General features: G+C 42.6%; 1 protein-coding gene across 1 annotated transcript in view; it reads right to left on the bottom strand.

Moving 5' to 3' along the window:
• The window catches only part of LOC138249671 (TRPM8 channel-associated factor homolog), an 81566-nt gene that overhangs the window by 22112 nt on the left and 36289 nt on the right, over positions 1–23165 (bottom strand). The window contains exon 3 of the mRNA XM_069203632.1: positions 14538–15475. Within this exon, the coding sequence (XP_069059733.1) occupies positions 14538–15475 (938 nt within the window). The remainder of the gene's footprint in view (positions 1–14537; positions 15476–23165) is intronic.

Below are 23165 nucleotides of genomic sequence, written 5' to 3'. Positions count from 1 at the left end.
TGCGCCTTTGTATGTTCCTGCTAAAGGATCAGGTACAAGTGATGATAAAACTTCTGTTGATGCTAAGGGTTATTTTATTTATAATTGGTGTATACTCCTTGGAATATGGCAGATATAATGGCACTTAAAACAGCATTACCTGACCCGCGGAAAAATACAGCCGCCTTGTTTCCGCCTGGGGCTGGAAACTACTGACTATCCTGTGTGTAATGATTGCAATATTTTTCACATGCTGTATCTGTATTCAGTGTGGTCCAATGTTCTGCTCCATGTGTATTACTGCTTGTATGCCTACCAAAAGAAATATTACAGAAATGAAAGCACAACATATGTTAGAAAAAGAAATAGCTGAAATGATGAGCATAAATATACAAGATGAATATTTAGATTATCCCAGAAAGACTAATGTCTTCAGCTAATGCTGAAAGGGTCGTCTGTTGCAGTTTAGCAGCGATTAGATTAAGCATTAGCAGAAGACATCTTGTATTTGTAACTATTGTGAACATTTTGCGGAATCCATTTTGTATTCGTGGCAGCCATTTTCTCTGCCACATGCTGCCATGTGCTCACCATGTGCTCTGTCCTAACTTTCTGTTAACTACTCTTGAAAATCTGCCTAGTGACAAGTTATATTTAGCATCTCCCACTTTCGCACATGCTCAGTAAGGTCTGCAGCTTTTAGTCCTTGAAAATTGTTAGCTCCTCCTACCTGTCGAATGTACATTTCCACATTACTTTATATGTATAGAAGTCTTGCTTCTATATTTGTACCACCTCCTTTTAGCCCCTGCGTGGGTATAAAAGGACCATGCTCTCTCAGTTCAGTGTGCTACTTCAAACATTACCGAAGGGTACTGTTTGAACTGTAGTACCACCTCATGAGGTTAATAAACTTTTGTCTTTTATTTCAGTTTCTGTGCCAACTTCTTCCTACATGGTCTGAGGACTTTGTGCAGAGAAAGGTGAACCCCTTGCATTAGAAGGCCTTGCTGAGGCTTACTTCAACAGAGTGACATATAATGGAGTGGATTAGACTGAAGTGGCCTACTGTGGCGTGGGGTACAGTGTAATAGCATACAGTGGAGTGGCATTCATTGGGGTGGCGTCTGGTTGAATAGCGTAGAATGAAGTGGCTTACAGTGGAGTTTCATGCATTGCAGTGGAGTAAAGTGTAGTGGCAAACAGTGGAATACAATACATTGGAGTGGCGTAAGGCAAAGTGGAGTAGAGTGGAATAATGTATAGTGGAGAGGCATCCAGTGGAGTGGCATAAAGTAAAGTGATGTAAACAAGTGTGGAGGTGATAACAGTATAAGAGCTTAGAGTGAAATGGCATACAGTGGCGGTGCATACTCTGTAATATCGTAGAGTGGAGTGGCGTAGAATGCAAAAACATATAGTGGAGTGGCTACAGTAGCGTGGCATTTGGATGTATGTGAAATTTAGCAGCAATATAGATTATGGTGTGCATAGTAATGCAAAACATTGAATTGTGCTGCCTTGTGTTTCTCCAGATTTACCAATCAACTCAAGGCCACGCAAGGTAGCCTTGCACTGCTTTGTAAATTTGAATGAAGTATTAGGTTGCCCATGTGACACCATAGGTGACGCAGGGGGACTGAAGTCCAATAATACAGATAGGCCTTAGTTATATTTTGGGGTATGGTATATTGTGATAACTTTGCTGTATACTGTGGTACATGGCAATGACAAGCCAGTACATAATTGGGTAATGGCTATTTTTAGAGAATGAAAATGCAGCCATATTGTTTTTACTACACTTTGACTGTGTTCACTACTAGGCCCTTAGATATCTTAGATATACGTACGTAGTAGAAACCTACATACTATCACTTTATTAAAGTGGTATTAGGTAGGGAAGTACATTTTTTTAATATATATTTTTAAATAAGTTTATTACCATGTACAATAGTTTCACAAACGTTTGTGAAATTCCATGAAATCACTAAGGTTAAATACCTTATAACTTAAAAAATACTCACCCTACGTAACTGCAGTACCCAAAATGCATAATCTTTGCACCATTTGCATAGTTCATGTAAATCCATTCAGCTGATTTTGTGCTACGTCAAATACAATAGTTTATGGAAAATGAATTGGTGAGAAAATGAATTTTGAGACCCGACTTTTTATCTTTGCACCCCCTTAAGGATTCACCACAAAAATTTACATCATCTCCAAATGTAGAAAATGCTATAGATCTGGAAAGTCTGTGGTGATTCGTCAAACGGGTGAAAAGTTGTTAGAGAGCTAATAGTTGAGGAATTCCTATCTTTGGCAATACTGACTATAATTGCACAGTGGCAATCAGATCTACTGTGATTTATTTATTTTGTTATGTTATTTGTTAAGCGTTGTTTTACTGATTTACAAAATATTGTGACCATAAGTGTGTCTTTTAGTTGACCATGTTGTTATTCTGTAAATTGACATTTGAAGTCCAGTTTATTTTTTGGGCTTCCTTTCTACTTTTAGTAGGATTGTTCCACATATGAACCCCAAAGTGAAGGAAAGCCAATAAATGTTGTTATATCAATTAAGATTATTATCTTTTTTCCTAATGGCCAATCTTCATGCCCTCCATATAGTAGTTTGGGTAGCTCACTGCTAGCTCCCTTTTTAGGGTCGAGCCTGCGTTGCATGCGCTAGCACATGCGCATCGCAGCGAGACTCTTTTGTATTTAGAAAAGGGCTCGGAGCCCTGTCAACTTCACGTCAGTGTTTTTTATTGGTTCGTGGGCTTCCCTAATTAAATCTGCTTGCTTTCATTAGTCCAAGGCACGCATACGTCAGGCCTTTTCCGGTGGCTGGCCCTCCTCGAGCGCAGCGACCAAGTACAAAAAACATGCGAGGCTCGCTGTTTTCCATCGGGCTCGTGGAGTTTTTTTTCTCTAATTTACGAGCCCGATCTGGCTTGGCAGAAGTCGAGCGCTTTTGTTATGTTCTGTGTGCAAGTTTTGGGGTTAACAAGGCTTTCGCTTATTTAGGTTGTTATCAACCAAGCATGTGTTTTAGTGTTTTAGGAATGTTAGCTTTTGTTCCGTTTTAACAGTGACATTATGCACACGTTGGGCTGTGTTTTTTTTTTTAAATCCTAAATCCGCAAACCTTAATTGCTTTCGGACTTCATTCCTCGTGAACTTTACCTTGCATTGTTCAAGTTTGCGTGTATTTAGCAGCCCTTTTAAAACAAAGCCTCCATTGTATGGGATTTATTGTGCACCAGCATGTTTCTTTTTTCTCATTACATCTCTTGTTGCTGAAAGTCACATTTTTGGGGGTTAACAAGGCTTTCGCCTGTTTACGTTAAAGAAGGAGAGAGAGGTCTGTGTTAATTCAGAACGAGACGTAGCCATCCCGCTGATGTGTGATGTGTGCTGCTGTGTGCCACGCGCAGGCACTTGTCTTAGTTCTTGGTGTTTGAAGTACGCCATTAGACTAGCCCTCTCTTTTAATAGGTGCTTGGAAGAAATCTTAAATCTTTCTAGTATTTGGTTCCAATGAAATTAATACAGCATCGGTGGAAAATGCTGTAGGGTGACTAATATTCACGACTTTTAGGAAGGTTAAGGTATACCTCATTGATAAACTGACGAAGCCACAGAATTATTAATGGAGCCTTTGGGACATGCTTAAAAAATGGTTCATTTTAAATTTAAAAGCGTACTACACTGAAAGCAAAATGTTTGCACAACGGAATACTCTTTGAATCAGCGTAGCTTCCAATAATACCATAATTACAGGACTTTTTAATGTAAAGTTTGCAGAGTGAAAAATTGCTTTAATACTGGTATGCTTCAGCAGTGTCTATCTTGGTATGTTCAAGCACACAGTATTCAAAATACAATCTTCCGTGTCTTATGTGGGTGATTGCGGATTGACATGAAAAACCTATCCCAGATGTTTTCTAAAGGTTCCTCCGAAGGTACTCAGTGTGCGATGTAACACCCTTTGTGCATATGTGGGGACAAAATCACTTTATCCAGTTGTGTGGGAGATATGGAGAGAACTGAACACATCCTTGTCATAAAAAGGAAAATAACATTCAGTTTTTCCTTTATAAATAGGAGACAACACACTAATTAAAGAGACCTGTTGCATTGCAAATGCTTGTTAATTTTGCTGCCCAGGAGCACATGAGGAAGATGCCTTTTTGTTTGGCTTGTTGGGCACCGTTTTATTTATTTTGTGAGCCAGGCACCATGCAAAGAAAATATATGTAGATTAAGAGGTATTCTATTCAGTATGCATTTGCTTATAGGTTTCCATTTGCATGTGACCATAAATGGGTCTTTCGGTTGCTCATGTAGTACTTCTGAAACTTTACATAGGCAGTCCAGTTTATTTTGGGGGCTTCCTTGCTAATTTTAGTAGGATTGTGCTACATATGAAGGCCAAGATGAATGAAAGGCAGTCATTATTATTGTTATCTAAATTGAGATTATGATGCTTTCCTAGTAGAAAATTATCATGTCGTCCAAATAGTAGCTAGTGTGGCTCACTGCTTGGTCATTTTTTCTTTTGGCTGCGTAGGAGTGCATATGAAAGATGGTTTTAGTTCGGCTTGTTGGGCCAATTTTATTTTGTGAGCCAGACAGAATGTAAAGTAAAGGTAAAGATTAAAATGTATTCTATTCACTACATTTGTTTATAGGTTTCCATTAGCATGTTATCATAAATGGGTCTTTCAGTTGTTCATGTAGTAAATCTGAAAATTTACATATGCAGTCTAGTTTATTTTTTTGGACTTCCTTTCTACTTTTAGTTGTACTGACCTACAAGATATCAGTTGTTGGCCCTTATAACTTCATAACCACTTCATAACATCACTTGCAATAGCTAAAAGAATGTTCTACCATTATGTACATTGCTGTTAAGATTTACAATCTGTTCAGCTGTTTTGCTCTATGTGTAATACAAAAGTCTCTGTATAATGCATTGGATTTAAAGAGTATTTTGGGACCTATTCCTCTTTTTACTTTGCACCCCTTTGACTAAATGCCTCCCCTTTTTATATTATATTTGGCCCTCGGGTATGGTCTTAGGCCTTATTAAGGTTCTGGGAGGGGGGATTCACACCCTCCTCCCCTGTTTACTTGTTTGGCTCCAGGGCCAATTAATGATCAGGGAGGAGGCTGCATGCCCCCCTCACCTTAATATATAAGTCCTGGCCCCAAGAACTGGGGTCTCTGGAGCCTCAAGACCAAAACCTAAGCTGCTCATCCCAAAGGCTGTATGTGGTTTGTGGTTGGCAGGGTGCTATGGCTTTGGCCACAGGCCCTGGTGGCAGACCAACCCTCCTCTGCGCCTGGCCAGAGCCTGTTTGCAGCATGGGGTTGGATGACTGAAGGGAGTGGGAAGCAGGGGCTGGTTGCATTACAGGTCCTGCGGCTAACTCCACACAATGCATGGCAAAAGGTCATGCGTAGCGTGTGGATACCTGCCTCCAGGTGGGTTGGCCACAGGCCAGGCCCTTTTGTCAACACCTTGCTGTACATGGCCGAAGACCGTGTGCAGCATGAGTCTGGCTGCTTGTGGGTTGTTTGCTATAGGGCCTGGCCAAAGGCTGTGCTCAGCATGGGGTTGGTTTTACATACGTAATAAAATATTGTTTTATGTTAAAAACAAAATAGAAATTCACTGAAAAATGGTAAAAAGTACACTGTAGTTAGGTGTGATAAAAAGATCTGCTTTTTTGTTTGAAAGAACCGTAGATATTCACTGAAAAAAAAACAAATGTTAAAGTACATTATAGTTGTGTGAGTATATCAGTGAAACATGAAAGTTTTGAACTAAAAAAAACACCAAATTCACCAGTTATAGTTAGTAGAGCTAACAATAACTAGTGCCACCGTCATGCACAGCTTATGACTGCCGATATTGCATCACTCGTGACATTTTCTATGACATTCATTTATGACATCACCGACGAAATCTCAAATCTATCATTTTTTCCCAAAAATTACTAATATTTTTAATCAAATGTATATTTCAACAATCCACAAAATGCAATGTTTATTAATATTAATTATTATGAAAGTGTTATATATATATATATATTTTTTTTTAAACCTTGTCTGTCACTCTTTAACATTTTTTGGGCCAGAAAATAAAATCATTAAGGTAACCTGAAGATAGCCTTGCATGCCAGTTAAAGAGCATAGATGTCCAGCTAGGAATGCTTTAAAAATATGATAAGTTCTCCTCGGGTAATGGATTTAATGACCCAGGAGACTTAGGTCATATTTAAGAGCACTAATGTGGTGTTAGTAGGTAAAAAATGCTGCACCATATTTACAACTTGGCGCAATGCATGCATTGCGCCACTTTGTAACGCTTTGCACTACATTATGCCTGCATCAGGCATAATGTATGTAAAGGGGGCCAAACAAATGGTGCAAGGAAATCTAAGATCTCCTTGCTCCATTTTTCTTGGCACATTTAATGCCTGCTCAGAGCAGGCGCTAAAAGGAAGCTCCCATTGCTTTCAATGGGCCTCTGGATGTGAACACACACAAAGTAGTACATTGGAGGCTTCGAGAGGAGCCCCAGTGCCCCCACTGGCCCAGCCAGCTCCCCAGCCAGCAACTTATTTGGTTCTGGCAGGATCCAGAACTTTGGGCCTCATTATGAGTTAGGCAGTCCACGGACCGCCAAATTCCTGGCAGTCCAAACACTGGATTATTATCCTGGTGGTCACACCACCAGAACACCACCGCCACCACCAGGGGGTGACGGTCGAAGTCATGGTTAGCCACGGCGGTGCCGAGTTCGGCACTGCTTTGCTGATCACTGCTTCACTTTCCACCAGACTTTTCATGGTGGCGTCCCTGCCATGAAAAGGCTGGTGGAAAGGCAGTGCCGGGCCCCCCCCTGCCAGCCCCCTCAGAATGTTCACTGTTCCAACAGTGCTCATTCAGAGGGTGTTTGTGGCAAAAGCATTGCCCTCGGCTCCCTAAGGGAGCCAAGGCCAATGCTGCTGTACTGTTTCCACCAGGCTGCCTGCTGAAGCGCTGTTTCTGCCGGTGAGCCTGTTGGAAACATCTTCATACGACAACCCCGCTGCATTGGATTTGCTGTAGAGATCCTAATCAGGCCCCTGGCAGGAGCAGCTGTTTTTAACTGCTCCCACTGGGTGGAAGGAAAGTGGAGTTCTCAGTCCAGGAGAGAGCAGTCCGAGATTGCCCACACTCTCCTGGACAGGGAACCACGGTGTCCCGGGGTTAGGGACACTGGGTCACTGTCTTGTATTTAACTGTCGGTTAGGGTCCCCAGGACAGATACCAGCACTGGGAGGGAGTGTGCATCCTACCTCCCCTTTTTGTAATTATTTGGCCCTGGTGGATGGGGTCCCTTAGGCCCAATAGAGGTGGGGCGCAGGCCCCTATTCATTTGTAACTACGTTTGAGCCTTTTCTCAATGTATGCCAGAAGGTACTGGAATTCTTCTTCAGATAACTGGAAACAAGTTTATCCTGTAGGAATTTTGACTCATGGTACGTAATTGTGGAATGTTGATTTAAGATAACTTTAACAACTTTTCTTATCTCTTATCTGAAGATGAATTCTAGTAATAACTTGCTTAAATTGGGAAAATGCTTTTTTGAGTGAATTAGATACAAGGCCTGCAACATGAGCACTAATACTTAGTCATATGTCTTACCCACAGATAGAAAGAAATACACTACACTTGTGCCTCAAGTTATTATTATTATATATATATATACTGAAAAGTCCAGGTGATAAGATGTGTGTGGGCAGCACTATCTTCCCTGTATGTAAAGAATTCTGTAACACATTTGAGCCGGTATTAAAAAGAGCTGATGTGAATTATGTAATAACTAGACATTACAAAAGCGTGCATGATCAGAATCATGACTTCTTGCGATTTTTCAGCAGTGACAGGGTTGAATTATAGGATAGAGGTGAGAATCATGAAGAACTTCTGAGGTTGTTAGAAAGCAGATACATCTTGGATCTCAATTCTCACCGTGACACAATATTGATGAGTAATCTGCAGTTTTTCTGTAGTTACACTAATTAAATAACTTCACTGTCTAATATCCTTTTCACATTTTATTCATGATTCTAGTTTCCAGAGGACTTACATCATTCTTGCAATATCATGTTAGAATTAAAAATTATCATGGTTATCATCTTTGTTTCCAATGTCTAAATAATATGTTTGCACCCAGATCTTTGTTTCAAAGAAACAAGGGAAATCCAAGGATATACAAGGCACCTGGGGTCTAAGTATATTATAAGGAAAGGGGTCCCTTATCATAAAAGATGCAAAGTAGTTTATGCATAGACATACAATGACGTCTATGTGTAAAATATCGCGGCCCACGAGTGGTGAAAGTGCACCTCGCCTCTGCGAGACAGACAGCTTAACAAATAACATGGTTCATGCATGATTCTAGACTCGGATTCATGGGACGGGCACACATTGCTTCACTGGACCTTTCACTGGTGACACTGATAATTCTCGCACATGTGTTATCGGTTAAGCAGTCTGGGCCATAGGTACTGGCTTTCCCTTGTTACGAGTCCTCATCTTTATTCAACATAGGACATACTGCATTGGTCACTCTGGTTTGTGTTCTGTGTTTCACACAGGCTTGGTGGACTTTTACCACTCGTGTGCCACTGTATTTTCCCTTTTCCTTGAATGTTGACAGTAGATTTTTGAACCAGTGACTTGTACCTTCACGGATATTATTCAGGCACCCTTGTTGAGCCCTGATGACGATCTCACGCACATTGCTCTATAGGATCGAAACGTTGACAATGTTCTACACTAACTCATTTAGGGGGTCATTCTGACCCCGGCCGGTGGCGGAAGCCGCCGGCCTGGCTGGAACCTCCAGAATACCGCTGCGCGGTCAAAAGACCGCCGCGGTTATTCTGAGTTTCCTGCTGGGCGGGCGGGTGACCGCCAGAAGGCCGCCCGCCCGCCCAGCGGGAAACCCCTTCCCACGAGGAATACGGCTCCGAATGGAGCCGGCGGAGTGGGAAGGGTGCGACGGGTGCAGACACTGAAAATCTTAGTGGGCCCCCAGGGGCCCCACGACACCCGTTACCACCAGCCAGGATCTGGCGGTCAAAACCGCCAGAACCAGGCCTGCAGTAAGGGGGTCGGAATCCCCATGGCGGCGCTGCCTGCAGGGGAAAACCGGCGGGAAACCGGCGGGAAACCGCCGGTTTTCCGTTTCTGACCGCGGCTGTACCGCCGCGGTCAGAATGCCCATGGGAGCACCGCCAGCCTGTTGGCGGTGCTCCCGCGGTCGTTGGCCCTGGCGGTCCATGACCGCCAGGGTCAGAATGACCCCCTTAATGATTTACAATAGTTTTTTGTATGAGTATGCGTGAATATTAATAACATATGTTTTTACTTTTTCTCTTTACTGTATGTGCTGAAAGTTCCTCAAGTCATCTTAGTTTCCCCATGTTAAGACTTTTCTCTCCAAAAATTTTTTTCAAAAGATTTCTTATTAAATAAACATCTTTTTAGATCAATAATATACATAGACTTCATTGTATGTCTATGCGTAAACTATATTGCATCTTTTATGACAAGGAACCCCTGTTCCTTATATTATGCACCCAGACCTTTAGTACTCTAAAATAGGTAAGGTGTAGCCACTTGGGTGAAAGATAATGTTCGTAAGCAACTAGCAGAGATTAGAATGCATGTGTTTGTCCTGTGATCATGATGATATCCCCACTGTAATAACAATGACGCCAATATGAATTGTTCAATGAGTTAAACAATGGAATTGTGACGTCATACATGGGGACACAATGACTGTGTTGGTTTGCTTAAAAGTCATAATTGGAAACATAGCTGTTACTATGAACAAGATTAATTTTGGTTGTGTTGATTAACATTGACTGGTATTATGATCCACTATGTTTTCTAACAGTTTGTGTTAAGTAGAGGGACACCAATTCCTGTGGCGAAATTCCTCCAACCCTGACCCCATGGATCGAACAGTAGCCCCAGGAAGACCACCCCCTCCTTATTGGATCACCATCCTGCAGCACCTTCAGAATCCTGTGTCCCTAGCATCAGGATCAGTACATTGAAGTCTAAGGCAGTTTGTCCACAGAGCTTGGAACTGGGTTACAGACTGTTTTGACTGCAATATAACAGTCCTTCCAAGCCTTATTGATCCCTATGACTCACTCCCTGCTAGTCTAGATTGCCCAAAGTGGGCCAGAATACACATCCACAACTTTATAAAAGTTTAGTAAAATTTTCCTAGTAACTACTAATTGTGGTAGTTGTCAATGCTTGTTTGCAATTAGAGTGAAAAGCTGCGGTTTACGATTTGCTTAATAATTTAATCTCATGGTGGATAATACTCCTTTTGGTGTCTAAACAGTCATATAAAAATAAGATATAGGACCTGGTTTAGAGTTTGGCGGATGAGTTGCTCTGCCACAATTGTGACGGATGTCTCTTCCGCCGCCATATTACGATTTCCATAGGATATAATCAAATTATAATACGGTGGATAGGATATCCGTCATGTTTGTGGTGTAGTGACCCCATCCACCAAACTTTAAATTAGGCCCACAGTTTTATAAATTGGTGTCCAATTACTTTTATGTCATGTTTCCTTCTCATTGAATTGTTTTGGTACTTCTAAATTCTTTGCACTTTTTCCTTTGTTAAGGCATGACTACTCAAAGCCACAGCTACCCAGGTTTGAGCTAAGGTTTTATAAACGTGCCTGACTGGACCAAAGATAGATTTATGAGTTTATTAAACAGTGAGGTCTCACAATCACACCATATAATAAACCACTTTTCTCACATATTTTATTATATTCCCTACATTCAAAAAGTATGGATATTATACATATAGCAAGTTTTATGTGTTTCCACTAAAACATTTAGGCCCTCATTACGACCCTGGCGGTCGGCGATAATTTGGGGAAAGGTACTGCCAACAGGCTGGCGGTACCTTTTCCCAAAGGTACCACTCCATCCGCCAAGGTGGTAACAGACACTGGGCTGGAGACTTCGGTCTCCAGCCAGGCGGCCGCCACAAACCCACCCTCGGGATTATGACCTCCCCTACTGCCATGGTTTTCATGGCAATCGTACTGCCACGAAAACCATGGCGGTAGGCACTATCAGTGCCAGGGAATTCCTTCCCTGGGACTGATAGGGGTCTTCCTGCCCCCCTCCCCAGAGTCCTCTACCACCCTCCCCCTCCCTCTCCTGCCCCCGCACATTTACACACCGCCACGCCCACACATACACACTCATACACACACACATCCATGCACACATACATACCCACACACCGCAACACACACCAACATTGTCGCACACACGCATTCACAACACATAACATACACATACACTCACATTCAGTCATTCACGCACTCATTCAACGCAACTCACACCCTCATGCATGCATACAAAAACAGACACACTCTACACACACACACACAATACCCCCCACACACACACACACAACACCCCCACTCCCTCTCCTGTCAGAGATCCTGACTTACCTGCTTGCAGGGGGTCCTCCGGCAGGAGACGGGACGCGGCGCTGCTGCAAACAGCAGCATCCACAAGCAAAACACCTCCAGGTTGTATCATTGCTCATGATACAGTAGGCGGTGTTTTGCTGGTGTGGCGATGCTACTGACAGCAGCACCACCTTACCGCCGTCTGCCGCAATGACCGTCAATGGTATTCCACCTACGGTCAGAATGCGGGTGGCCGGCTGATAGCCACGGCGACGGTATGTTGGCTGCCGTCGCCGTGGCGGTAGGCGGTCAATACCGCCAATGTTGTAATGAGGGCCTTAGGCCCATATTAATACTTTTTTGCGCTGCATTTTTGTCATTTTATTTAACACAAATGTGGCACAAACATAACTCCAAATTTATATTTTGACGTTAGACACACCAAAATATTGGAGTTTGCACCATATTTTGGATGTGTGAACCGACCTTGTTTCAATGAGATGCAAGGTAGGCGTTTCCATCTAAAAAATGGTGCTATCCCCATATCCCCATATTTATCCACCTGTGCTAAAATGATGCACGGGTGGGAGGAGTTTCCAAATAATGTGCAAAGCTTGTTTTGCACCATTATTTAAAACCTGGATCAGACCAGGCTTTAGGGGACCTGTGGACCCATTTCCAAGCCCCAGTAGAAGGACACCGGAGGATGGAGGACCCCATCCCAGGTAAGTAGAGTAAGTAGGGGTAAGTATTTTTGAAACTTTTTTGAAGTGCCATTGGGGCCCTAAGATGGGCCCCCCTACATGGTATTGGGTGCAATGGCCATGCCCAGGGGATCCTTGTCCTCTGTGCTGCCCACTGGGGTGGTGGGCATGACTCCTGTCTTCCATAAGACAGGAGTCATGTGGTATGGATGTTTCTGCATCAGAAAATGACGCTAGGCTGGTTAAAGTTTTTTTTTTTGCCTCTAACCAGCCTAGCGTCATTTTTTGTTGCAAACCCCCCTCGTCCCATACCGCCACCCCCACCCGGCTAACGTCATTTTGTTTTACGCTAGCTCACCCTTTGCACTGGCTTGTGGGATTCCATAAATGTGGCACCCGACTGGAGCTCTGGAATGACGCAATGCGGCGCTATACCTTTTGACGCTCAAAAGGTATATATATGGGCCTTAGAGCTTGATTTAGAGGTTGGCAGACGAGTACTCTGCCACAAACATGAAGGTTGGCCCTTCTGCCTTATTACAAGTACATTATACTATAGTTTCTTTGAAAATGATAAGAGTATCAAAAACATTTACTTGTACATCATAATGTTACACCTGCACAGTCAAAACTATTATCAGGAAAATTTTACTTTGAAATTAAAGCATTAAATCAAAAAACTACTTTGCTATGAGCTTCCCTTAAATTTGAATTTCAGGAGCTGTTTGGTTGACAGCATTTTCTGCAAAACGTCCTGGATGTCGCAGCTGCAGGGACGTTTTGCATGTGTGTGTGGATGCTAGATCAATCTGTATTTTCCTCATTTATAACAGCTGTTGAGTATTGCCTGCATGCTGATAGTAGCAGACAAATGCACTCTAAATAGTTCCATCCATCAGAAGACATGTTTTACCATTGGTGAAGGTGCTGGTACATGTCAGAGGTGGCTGGCAGATGTCAGATATCCATCCACTATCTCAAAAAACTTTACATAAGGCAGATGGAATTTGATGCAAAGGAAAGACACACCACCAATTTATGGCAGTTTATCCAATCTGCCAAGTTCTAAATAAGATCCCATGCCCAGTATGTCAGTGGAATTGTCTATTTTCCTATACATTTTAAATCCTAAACAACCATCTTGTTACACAACAATAACCAGTCAGTTATATGACAATGATACAACCAATTTGTCTGCACCTTCAAGGCTGGACTGGCCGTACCAGGCATCTGGCGTTTCCCCAAAATGCTGGGAAGGTGGGGAGGGCTTCTTTTATTACTGGGGTGTGGTTTTGAAACAGTGCAGCAGTTTTAAAAGCACTGCAGAGTTCTTTGTATATCCAACAACTTTCAAGCAAGAACAAAAGTGCCAAGATAACTTTGATGATTAATATACCTGCTGGAGCGAGACTGAAGTTTTGTCTTGGGGCAGTTTAGACTCATCTAAGGTAGCACAGAAAGTTATTATGCCTGCAGCAAAGAACATGTACTATGCAGATCACAGAACAGTATTTTATGTACATAGCTCAGTGGGTTACTGCTTTTGGCACATAGATCCCTTTGTTAGTGTACAGTTTATAAGTTACAATCATGATTTAGCACAGTGAGATATGAGCTGCCATCTAAGAGCTGAATGCAAACTACATCGTACAGCTTAGAAAATTATGTTTTTTCCCAGTCTTTCATTATACTAATTTTTCTAGGAAGGGTTTGTTTGGGCAGGAACACATTCTTATTAGTAAAGTCAACCCTAGCCACTGTGTTACATTCTGACTACTGAGTTTATGCTTCCCCAGACCAAGCACTCTTAAAAATGCCACCAGTGTGGATGACATGTGAATCACACACCTTGCAGTCCCCTTTGCAGTATGCAACATTTTCTATACCCTGATTTCTAAATGTATGATCCATTGTCTGTGTATCTGTGTGTGAAGTAAGGTGCTCTGACACCCTACACTGGTTGGAGAGGAGCTATAAAACAAATTAAATACAAGAGAGAGAGGGGCTATAGAGAGATAAGGGACATTGTTAGAGGATGATGGTGAGGGAATCACTGAAGCGCCCCAATAAAGATTGCCTTATCCTGGTACTCTGAATGGTCATCATTTACTATGCTTTAAAAACACATTCAATTGAATATATAATGAAAATGTGTTGAAGAATGCACCATTTGTGACATTTTTTCCCCACTTTTCATGGGGGAGGGTGAGAACCATTCCAAGCAGCCAGGGTTGCTCACCGCACTCGCTATGCACCCTATGGGGTCTGGCCTGACAAAATTTGCAAGGACAGCTTTGCCATACCAGTCAGGACCTGCATACCTTCATTCTTGGCATCGATGGTCAGGATAACATCAGACAAATCAGGGTATCGATCATGAAGAGATGTCGCCAACTGGATCAGAACATACTCATTCGAGTTGTTTTGAATAGGCTTGTCTTTACTCACTGTTGGGACCTTAGTGTGATGGAGCAGATCCTTCAACATTTGGTGAATAGAGGAGACTGCCGAAGAACCTTCTGATGACAGTTTCACAAATTCAGTACAGTCTTGTCCCAGTTTTTGCAGCCAAAGTGATGGAGATGGCACTGTATCCTTCCCACTGTTATCTTGCAGGAACCTGGAAAGAGCTCTACGAAAGTGGTACACCTGTGTCACATCTTCAGGCTTCATAGGTTTGTAAGTACCAGCCTTGAGGGATTTGCCCAGGATAGAGATTCCAAATGTATTCAGTATTTTATTGCCGGGATATTCTGCTGCAGCATATTGGCCTGGATGCTGCGAGGCCCACCACCAGGCTTGGCCTCCGATTAGCAAGCCCCCACCTTCAGCCACAAACTCGTGGATTTTCTGCACCTCACTATCACTGTAAGACTGGCAGCAGTAGACGCTAAGACTTGGGATCAGGTCAGAAATTCCACTTGCCACTTGGTTTTCATTGAGAAGATCATGGAGCCCATTCAAGCTGCTTTCAATGCCAATCTTCCCCTGCCTCCCTCCATCCAGCCAGGAGATGGCATTGAGTAAAAATGTTTTAAGGTAAGGTGTGTTTAGTTGTCCCTCATGTGTTGCAACAACAACTCGCCCTTTCCCATAGTATGCAGCAGCCAGAAATACCTGTTGAGAATCATCAAGTCCAACAGGGAAGGCCAGTAACCCATGGACCAGGAGCTGGGAGGGCACTCCTTCATTTTCAATGTTCAGGCCCGTGACTCCAGCTAGAAGGCTTCTTAAATCTTGGATGAAGTCAATTCCATGTCTAGAAAACAAGACAATCACTTAAGAGTGTGGACTAAGGAAAAAAGGCAAGCACTGAGAGAAAACAAAAAGACAATCACTTGAGCGAGTGCACTAAGGGAAAACAGCAGGCACTAAGAGAAAACAAAAAAGACTATCACTTGAGCGAGTGCACTAAGGGAAAACAGCATGACGATCATTTGAGAGAGTGCAGTTAGAGAATACAATAAGCACTAAGAGACAACAACAGGACAATCACTTGAGAGAGTGCATGACAATCATCTGGGAGCATGAAATAAGGATAAAACAAGCATTGAGAAAAAACAACATGACAATCACCTGAGAGAGTGTACTAAGGAGAAAAAACATGCAATCATTTGAGATCATTCACTAAGAGAAAACAAGTACTAAGGGAAAATGACAAGACAATCACTTGAGAGAGTACACTGGGGGAAAACAACACAACAATCATCGGAGAGCATGCAGTAAGGGCAAACAACAAGCAGTGAGAGAAAACAACATGACAATCACTTGAGATTGTGCAATAAAGGAAAGCAACATGACAATCATCTAAGCATGCACTTAGAGAAAGCAACAAGACATTCATTTGAGAGCCTTCACTAAGGAAAAACAACAGTACAATCCTCTGCCAGCACGCAATAAAGTAAAACAAGACAATTGTAAAAAATAATGTGATTAGTTGAGGAGGGTGGAAGCCTCACTCAAGCAATAAACACAGTCCTTGTTGGGGCGTGGCTAAGATGGTGACCGCAGCGGACGCTTGAACAAAGACCTCCGCTCACGGCCCACCGAAATCGGCAGTTATCCTGTTCCCTGTGGTGCCCTGCATCCGCGCCTGCGACGAGTGGGGGCCCCTTTACGTGATAGGGGTGCTCCGGATGACGGAAAACACAAGTGAGGGTGCTGGAATCGCGCGCCTGCGGCCACAGGAGTACAGTGCGGCCTGCACCTGTGCTGGAGAGGCCTGGACCGCGGGCGCCGGTGGAGTAGGTTAACGATGTGATCGCTACCGGGCGCGGACCTCCCAGGTCTCTGCCCACCCGTACCCCCGGCACGGCGGTTAATTGGACCGAGCCTTCCCCCTGCGTTCACCCAAGTTTGGTCCGCCGCGTTGTTCCATCTGGCGGGCCGAGCTGAATTTGAAGCTGTGCGGGACCTTAAATATTTAGCAATAAATGTGTATCACGACCCCCAGGACCTCAAAGATGGCAACCTGGGACAAGTGATTAGATCCGTTAGGGGCTCTTTATCTTTCCGGTGTTCGCTCCCACTTTCTCCCATGGGAAGAGTGGCCATAGCAAAGATGATAATATTACCGCGTCTACTGTACTTCTTTATGGCGCTTCTACTGGTACTTCCCACCTCCATTTTCAAACCACTGAATAGCATACTAACAGACTTAATATGGGGCAACGGTCGCCGGCGTGAGGCGCTAACGAAAATACATCTACCACTTACACTAGGAGGTCTAGGGGCACCACGATTTGAACTATATTATGCATCGGCCCAGTTGTAATGGGTGTTTAAATGGCTCGGAAATCCTATGAGCGAAGAAACACAGACGGTACTTACGGACTTAGGTTATACTAACATACTATATTATCTGATGAGCCGAAATGGCTCATCGCATACACAAAACATTTTACTAAATACAGCTTACTGGGTCTGGGGCCAATTTGTACTAGCTGGGGACAAGAAGCCACAGTATTCCCCTAAGATCCCACTACTGGCCATTCCGAAAATTGAAAAGATAGCAGCAAAGGTAGGCCTGATCACATGGCCCGAGAAGGGCATACAAACAGTGGGTGATATTTACGGCGAAGGGCACCTCCTAACATATGAGGCATTGGCCAATGCTCATAACCTGGGACAAGGAAGCTTCATAGCGTTTGGCGCAGCACGACACTTAGCACGTTCAATCTGAAATTGTGGTAATAGTGAACCAAAAACGGCTCCTATACTACACGATCTAGTAGATAATGTAGTCGCCCCAATAAATGTTTCGAGAATATATAGAATCCTGACAACACATACTGAACATGGGCAGGAACTAGCAAAAAATAGATGGGATCAGGTACTCTCAGAAACGCTCCCGCAGCACGCACGGAGTCACAGAAGCCACCTTTTTCCACATGACATGGGAATGCCCTCCAATTCTACATACATGGAATGATATAACAACTTTGTTAACGGAGTCGACGGATACTCCATTGTCCCCCAACCTGGAGCTATGCCTACTAGGAATCGGCGTAAGATCCAAAAGACGGAAGCAGACACATAGATACATAGCATTAGCACTAGTGCTGTATAGACGTCTGATAGCTATGCATTGGAAAGCTCCTAGCGCGCTGAGCACCTATCAGTGGCAAGTCGAGCTGTTACGCTGGGCAAAAGCAGAAGCACAAACACTCCAATCACTACAGGAAAAAGGGGTCCAGGTCAAGGGCGTGGAAACCTAGAACTCCCTTGTGATAAGCTTGGAAAGCAAAGATGATAAACGACCCCCCTGAATAAATGAAACCGATAGGCAACATCTAGCAACTCACAGAACATACGTGCAATGTTGGCACAGTTAGCTACCCCAGAAAACGCAGTAGCAAAGCAATTCAGTAAGGAATAATTGAAACAATAGATACAGCAGGAACACGAGATAAGGGGCACAATGAGATACAGATGCTCTTGAACAATAAACTAAATCAAAGGAGGGAAAGTACACAAGCGCGTCGATTGCCGGGGACGGCCTCCTGTTTCCCTATCATTGCGGCCCCACCCCGCCTGCACCTCCATTCCTCCTGCGCACTCCCCTGAACATGTGCGATCACTGAGCCGCCCTTGTTTGTCCCATTCCGAAACCACTATGAGAACATATTTTGCACTGCTCCAGGTACTGTAAGGGCTCTGTCGACGGGTGGTGTGGGTAGCGCCCTCCTTACCCCCCCTGCGTACAGTCTTCTCGAGCTCGACCTCATCTCCCCTTTCCTTTCTCTCTATCTTTAGTCCTTTTTCAATTATCTTTTATGTTATAATTCTTTATTGTATTTACCATATACGCAATGCTTCCAAATATTTTAGCTAAATGTATAAATGGTGATTACACCGCTATGAACGCAATGACAAATGAGGAATTAGCACTGGAACATGAAAATAACTGTAGAATCATGCAATCCGGGAATACAATTATATTTTTTCTTTTTTCACTGTTGAAATAATAATTAAAAACTAATTTAAAAAAAAAACACAGTCCTTGTTAGGGTAAACCACAAAAGTCACTAAATTAACCTGTGCTTAACCCTCTGGTATCTTGCCAAAATACAGTCTGGCTAAACATAGAGGCAATGTGTAGCGTATTCACATAGCACTCAAATAGTAACATGGTGAAAGCATAACACACGAAAAATCTCAAAAGAATTGATAAAATAGAGTATATTTTAATAAATAATATAATACCAGAACCACAACAATCCAATCAGTCAAATTGGAGGATAGTAGGTGACCGCACCCTTTTGCTCCTTGACCTCATAGGTCCCTGTTCACTGGACCTTTAAGGCCCAGGGCTCTACAAGTTCCATAACTGACACTGTTTGGTCACGTTGGGACTCCATCAGAGTGGCTTACTGGTAATACCAGTGAATTGTTCCCGACTGGCTTCCTTGTTGTCAGTGTGCTTCACCTGAAACCTGAGTGACAACATGTAGCTCACTACATCCTGGGTTCAATGACACAATGTTGTGGCAAACAATATCTTTGACAAAAATATTATCTCAAAAATATCGATTATCCAAATATTGGGCCTCATTTCGAGTTTGGTGGATGAGAAAGCCCGTCCACCACACTCTCAACAGCGTGGGCACCGCTTTGTGGCGGCATCCCTGCCGGAGGTATTAGGAGTTTCCCACCCACCGTCCTAGCGGGAAACATGCTACAGCATTGTCTCTGGCTCATAATCGAGCCGGTGGCAATGCTGTAGCCAGCAGGGTGCACCAGCATCATCGCAATGTTCACGGTCTGCTTAGTGCTTGGTGCTGGGCAAGGGGGCCCCCTGCACCTGTTGTCTGCCAACCTTTTCATGGCAGTGTAACTTCCATGAAAAGGCTGGCAGAGAACAAGGTCGCAATCCGCAGGCAAGGGGTGCATGCAGCACTGCCCTGGCAGATTATGATCTCTGCCACCGCCAGGCTGCTGGGATCATGTATCCTGGTAGAGATTGTGGTTTCCTGGTGTAATATGGCAGCCTGTAGACTGCCACACTCGTAATCGGTGATCCCGACGGGTTGATGGCGGGTGCAGGTCGGAATCAGCCAGAGCTGCATGCTGCGCCACCCTGCTGATTACGACCTGGTTCTCTGCCAGCCTTTTCATGGTGGTTTTACTGCCATGAAAAGGTTGGCAGAGAGCCTGTGCAGGGGGCCCCATGCTGACCCCTGCACTGCCCATACAGTTGGCATGGACAGTGCAGGGGGTCCCGCTGTCCAGCACCCTCACAATCCTCAGTGTCTGCAGTGCAGACAGTGAGCATTGTGTGGGGGAGGGTGCTCACTGCGGCGGCAGAATTGATGCCGGTTTGATTACGAGCCGGAGACAATGTTGCTGACACTTTCCTGCTGGGCAGAAATCTTGGTTTCCGTCCGTCAGGCAAGTGGGAATGTCGTAATGGGCCCGGAGGGAAGGTAGCTTGCATGACAGCGACCTCCCCTTGGGAAGTTCGGCGGACTGGTTATCCCGTTCACTGAACTCATAATGAGACACAATATCTATTTTTATTTGAAAATTGAAGGCTGTCACAGGAAACTGTTAAGCCTAGTGTTATTAAGAACCAAATGTTTCTTTTCACTAATAGTTTAGAACCATATCTTAGTTTTGTTTAAAACTGCAAGCAAAGGTTTCTGTCAACTCCCTTCGGGATCAACATATTCCATTGACTTGTTAGTTTTCCTATTATTAATTGTTGGTCAAATGATCCAATCAACTGCCCCTGTGATAATGTTTCCAGACAAGGGACTCTCCATATTATCTTTTTCTATGCCTTTTATGATGTTCCTCAGAGTTGTTTCATTTTACCCATTCTCTGTGAATATTGTCCCACCCTTTTGTTTTCACAATAACTGGTGTTATTTGTTGCAGGGTGTCCAGTTTTTTATGGTCAGTGATACACATCGGAAAATCAAGGTACGGCTAGCAACCAAACATCACTTTCTGTATACATTGAAAAAGAAAGAAAGGCAAAAAATAAAATTACATATGATAATATCAACTTCCCTAATGACCAATAAAATAACAAAATTATGACATCATGAGTTATTTCATTCCAATTAATAATTAAAATAAAAAATAAAATGTAAATAAATATCACTCCACAAACAAAATGTAACAAATAAGTATCATTAAATTATTTTATTTAAAACAAGAAATATAAAAATATACATTATTAGCAATTAATTACATATAAGTATCAATATAAAAGTTGTATAATTATTTTCTTACCAACTTACTCACCTAAAACACAGTATTGAAAAAAATAGATGTGTAATAAACATATCAGCATAAATTATATGTTAATAGAAATAAAACAGTGCAAATACACAATAATTAAACAAATTGTTAATTTACATAATTAATAATCAAATATTATTTAATTAGCAAAAAATGGTTACATTTAAAATACATTAAATTATATTTAATTTCCCACACTATTCCCATACAAACCCATCAACCCAAAGCTAAATGTAACTTAAATAAATCCCTACAAGCTATTTAAATAATTAAAAATAAATTACATTAACAATTGAAAATTAATTAACAACAAATTTTAATTATGTACAACTGAATGAACTTCCCACCCTGAACCCCTACAAAACCAATAATGTGCTAATAAAATATAAATTTACTTCTAATAATCATAAAACTAAGTTACAATTCTAAATTCAAAATATAATATAACAATTATAAAAAATGTCATCAATAATATTCACTGAAAAAAATGAATATTAAAAGCTAAAACGTATCTATATTAATTAACAACCCACTCCATTCCCCTACAAACCCAACAACCAGCTACGACACTATAAAATACTAATGGCATTTAAAGAAATGATTAAAACACTTCAAATTACAAACTATAGTTTATAAAATTAACAATAATAATACCAACAATACCAACACCAAAGAATTATTATGAAACACAAAATGATAATTCTTACAACCATGTTACTGAAACCTGTTTTAAAAACAACAATATTCTCGAAAACAATATTAGGCACTAACAAAAAAAATATTCTTGACAGCAATATTTTATGGCATGATATTTTTCAAACACAATATTTTTTCTGATATTTTTGCTCTTTTAAACTCAATATTTTGCCCAATATTTTGCCCAAACAACACATCCTGAGGAGGCTTCCTGAGAGCTTACTCCTAGCCCTCCAATACAAGACTGAGAGGTCTCCACACATAGTCATGGTGACCAAACAGTTATCCCCACTTCCTTCGAAGGCACTTCCTTGTAAGAAACAAAGAAGGCATAGCTAGAGGGCAGCTGCTGCTCCTCTATTATGGTGCAGGAGTGTTGACCTAATAAATAAAATGCTGCAGAGTTGAAAAATAAAATGGTGATAAAGGTAACTTATTACCATTTTATTTTTCACTACTCACAAGTGAAGAGTGGGCCATTGCTGCTGAGTGGCAGCATCAGGGAGGAGTGTTGGGCACTTACGTTTATTGTGAGCATGTCAGCCAGCAAGACATGTGCACTTTAAACCTCTCTAACCCAAGCTGTCTTAGACAGCTGCGTAGAGCAGGCACACGCCCCCAGTGACTGAGGGAGCATCGAGCTTGAATGCTCCAACCAATCCTGGTGCATCTTGCCTGCTGCTAAACATTATCAGCAGCATGATAACAATGTCTGGAGTGGGTACGGCTGTTGGCTCCGAAATCACATGCCCCAACAGGACTAAGGAACACCGAAGAGAAGAGGACAGGAGGCGAGGCAACGGAAAAGTACCTATTTTATTTTAAATGTTATGACCCACTGACAGGCACAGTGAGAAACTTGCACTACCTTCAGCCCTAACTCCAGAGCTCTCAGTCATGGTCCATTATAAACACTGTTTATAACGAGCCATGATGGAGAGCTTTGCTGTTGACCCTAAAGGTATTCATAATGTGGGTCGAAACAACTGATTTATCTGCTCCACCATTGATGCCTATCACCAGCCACCAGTAAAAGAGGGTGTCCCACTTACACCTCTTTGGTTCTGGTAGGCCCATAATCATACCCATTAGGGTTTTGTTCAACCTTTAAACAAACCCATTTGTCTGATTATGGAATGTGTGGAGAATTTGTATATAACCCCAGACTCATTCCACATGGGCTTTGTTGAACTTGGCCCTCTGTGGGGAGTCACCACCAAACGTTTTGCTTTTAGCCATGCTATTTCTGAATTCATTTTTTTAGGACTCTGTGCACTTTATCACTGCTAACCAATGACAAAGTGCTTGGGCTCTCTTTCTAAAACATGGAACAGAGATCCCACCTCTTCTACGTTATGCCTATTGCCACCGTTTACCGACCAGAAAAAGCAGATAATTGTGACATTGCCTGCTCTTTACAAGGCAACACTTTCTGCCACTGGCTTCAGGTGGCACAGGACATCACTTGTTTACTGCCAGACTGTTAGAAATTGAGTTTCTGTTTG

Source organism: Pleurodeles waltl, chromosome 8, assembly GCF_031143425.1.
Source record: "Pleurodeles waltl isolate 20211129_DDA chromosome 8, aPleWal1.hap1.20221129, whole genome shotgun sequence".
Lineage (NCBI taxonomy): Eukaryota > Metazoa > Chordata > Amphibia > Caudata > Salamandridae > Pleurodeles > Pleurodeles waltl.
This window is presented reverse-complemented; position numbering and strand designations above follow the sequence as displayed.